Source organism: Austrofundulus limnaeus, unplaced genomic scaffold (assembly GCF_001266775.1).
Source record: "Austrofundulus limnaeus strain Quisiro unplaced genomic scaffold, Austrofundulus_limnaeus-1.0 Scaffold613, whole genome shotgun sequence".
Taxonomy (NCBI): Eukaryota; Metazoa; Chordata; class Actinopteri; order Cyprinodontiformes; family Rivulidae; genus Austrofundulus; species Austrofundulus limnaeus.
The window spans coordinates 119,586-121,025 of record NW_013953015.1 but is presented as its reverse complement, the minus strand read 5'-3'; the positions used below and the strand labels follow the sequence as shown (position 1 = coordinate 121,025).

Below are 1,440 nucleotides of genomic sequence, written 5' to 3'. Positions count from 1 at the left end.
GCGTGAGCGTGCCTGGCTCGTTCACGTTCCTTAAAGGGCCATACATGGAAATACACGACAGTAGCGTTCACACAGGAGTCTGATGCAGGTCACATTTAAAATGTAATGTGAACGTTCACACAAAAAGATTGGATTTTTTCAAAAAATCGGAACTGAGGATTTGCCTGCAGTGTGAACGTAGCCTTAGACTGGTGATCTATATTCAAGTGATCATGTCCCCACAGTGGTCTGGCTTAGTTACTGTTTGCAATCGATCATTTCGGTGTTCCATGTATAATATCTGTTATTTTGACAGCTCCTCAGGTTCTTGTGAATTTGTGATTTGTACTTGTAATGTTGCGAAGTTGTAACTTTGTAACTTGTATTTGTAATTTTTAAGCTTGTATATTCACAGAAAACATATTTGATTTTACATGAATACAAATACAAATCTAAAATTTATGCATTTTTATTGTACAAATCTAAAATATATGCACGGTTATTGACTTAAATGTACAAATTTAGACTCTTACATGCTCGATCCTTTCTGACAGTTGTCTTACCCCATACATTACATCCTAAGTGAACCGAGCGGGGCAGCAGTGCGCCTGCGCAGCTGAATTAAAATGAAGAAGAAGAATGAGCCTACAGGCTAGTGGCTCTATTGACTTTCGGCTATGCGCTACCAAACCAAAACACCACCATTAAAATGAAAATTCAACGATGAGCTGTAGTTATTAATTAACCCAATGATAATCATTAGGTTTCGGGGCTGTGGTAACTGTTAGCCGCATCGCTAACGGGTAGTTAGCCGCGTTAGCCTTGCTAACAACACCAGCAGCTGCAACAGCTGACAGATTTTCACCGCAACCCCTCACATTTAACAGGAACCCAGATGGAAACAAACGCCCCGAAAAGACGTGACAACAAGAAGTCTCTGCGGGTTAAAGTGATCAGCCTCGGAAACGCCGAGGTGGGGAAGGTACGAGTCAAAATGCTTATTTTAGCCTAAAATTATAACGGAGTCAGGTGCATTTCAGCTGATGCTTCCGGCTTTAATAAACTAGTAGTTAACACTGTATTAATTACTACAAGCATAATAGCGTTTATAATAAATATTTGACTCGAATAAATTGAGTTTTAAGTGTCTTTTCTGTTTTACTAACGCCAGACTCCTTTTTTTGTTGTTGTTGTTGTTTGGGAAGAAAACAAAATTACCTGAAAGTAAAACACCCTAAAGCAAATATGACAAGACTGTCAGTAATCCAACAATTAAGTATATAACGTATCTGTATAATAATAAGTTTAAAAATATTTTAAAAATATAAGCAGTGAAAATACTCTGGTCCAATCCCATCTATAGTAAAAATCTTAAGACCAGTCAAAAAAGTGCAAGAATTTGCATTTTGCACTATTGGATCTTAAGAAGGTTCTAAGTAGAGCTTCACAATGTTAAAAGAA

General features: G+C 37.4%; 1 protein-coding gene across 1 annotated transcript in view; it reads left to right on the top strand.

The window, feature by feature from the left end:
* Nucleotides 1–623: 623 nt before the first annotated feature.
* Nucleotides 624–1,440, top strand: part of dnajc27 (DnaJ (Hsp40) homolog, subfamily C, member 27) — a gene marked incomplete in the record, with an annotated part of 14,193 nt that continues 13,376 nt past the window's right edge. The window contains 1 exon segment of the mRNA XM_014027076.1: nt 624–961. Coding sequence (XP_013882530.1) covers nt 875–961 — 87 coding nt within the window.